The following is a 753-nucleotide window of genomic DNA, read 5'->3' as shown; positions in this document are numbered from 1 at the left end:
AATTTAAGCATATCAATAAGCGGTGGAAAAGAAACGAAAACGAATTCTCCAAGTAGCGGCGAGCGAAACGAGAAAAGTCCATACACCGAAGTCGGCGAGCAGTTGTGTTCGTCAACAGTGTGGTGTTAAAGGTGTCGTTGCATGTGCTGAAATCAGTTCGTAGGCTCCCTTGATTGGGGCTTCAGAGCGGGTGCAGGACCCATAACGAACGATGTTTTGTGCATGGTGTCGCGGCTCCTAATCGAGTCGGGTTGCTTGAGACTGCAGCCCAAAGCGGGTGGTAAATCTCACCCAAGACTAAATATTCGTACGAGACCGATAGCGAACAAGTACCGCGAGGGAAAGTTGAAAAGAACTCTGAAGAGAGAGTTCAACAGGACGTGAAACCGTTGACAGGCAAACGGATGGAGCTGACGGTGCAATTTTGACCAAAATCAGTCGTCGCTGGGTTCGTTGGCGAATGAATCTTTTGCAAACTTGTTTGTGTAGATTATCTTTCGATTCGAATCTACGCACGGTGCACTTTTGGTCGATCAGCGTCACGAGCAACGTTCGCAAATGTTTTGCTGCCGACAGTAATGCTGTTTGTTGTTTTTAAAAGCAACGAACAATAAACGCGGCTTGTGGAAGAGGTAATTGTGATGAAAAGTTTTGCTTTTGTCTCAATTGCCGTGCCATTGTTGTTTTCCCGGAGGAGGTTACGCTGCACCTCCAAAAAATGAAGATTCACACGTCAGCGGGCCCTGACGGAAT

The 753-nt window shown here is 47.1% G+C and overlaps 1 protein-coding gene across 1 annotated transcript; it reads right to left on the bottom strand.

Moving 5' to 3' along the window:
• Window positions 1–181: 181 nt before the first annotated feature.
• On the bottom strand, window positions 182–678 carry Tsp_15555 (conserved hypothetical protein). Its single transcript, XM_003367156.1, is given in 3 exon segments — window positions 182–297; window positions 312–581; window positions 606–678. The coding sequence occupies 3 exon segments, from the start codon at window positions 676–678 to the stop codon at window positions 182–184; spliced, it is 459 nt and encodes a 152-aa protein (XP_003367204.1).
• Between the last annotated feature and the right edge of the window lie 75 nt (window positions 679–753).

Source organism: Trichinella spiralis (genome assembly GCF_000181795.1).
Source record: "Trichinella spiralis strain ISS 195 chromosome Unknown Scfld4747, whole genome shotgun sequence".
Taxonomy (NCBI): Eukaryota; Metazoa; Nematoda; class Enoplea; order Trichinellida; family Trichinellidae; genus Trichinella; species Trichinella spiralis.
Note: the sequence above shows the minus strand (reverse complement) of the source record. Positions and strands in the feature narration are given on the sequence as shown.

Bases quoted from the DNA above. Each gene is read 5' to 3' on its own strand.
- Tsp_15555 (XM_003367156.1), bottom strand. From the start codon at position 678: ATGGCACGGCAATTGAGACAAAAGCAAAACTTTTCATCACAATTACCT. The intron at 582-605 runs GTTGCTTTTAAA...AACAACAAACAG, and splicing joins ACAAGCCGCGTTTATTGTTC to CATTACTGTCGGCAGCAAAA.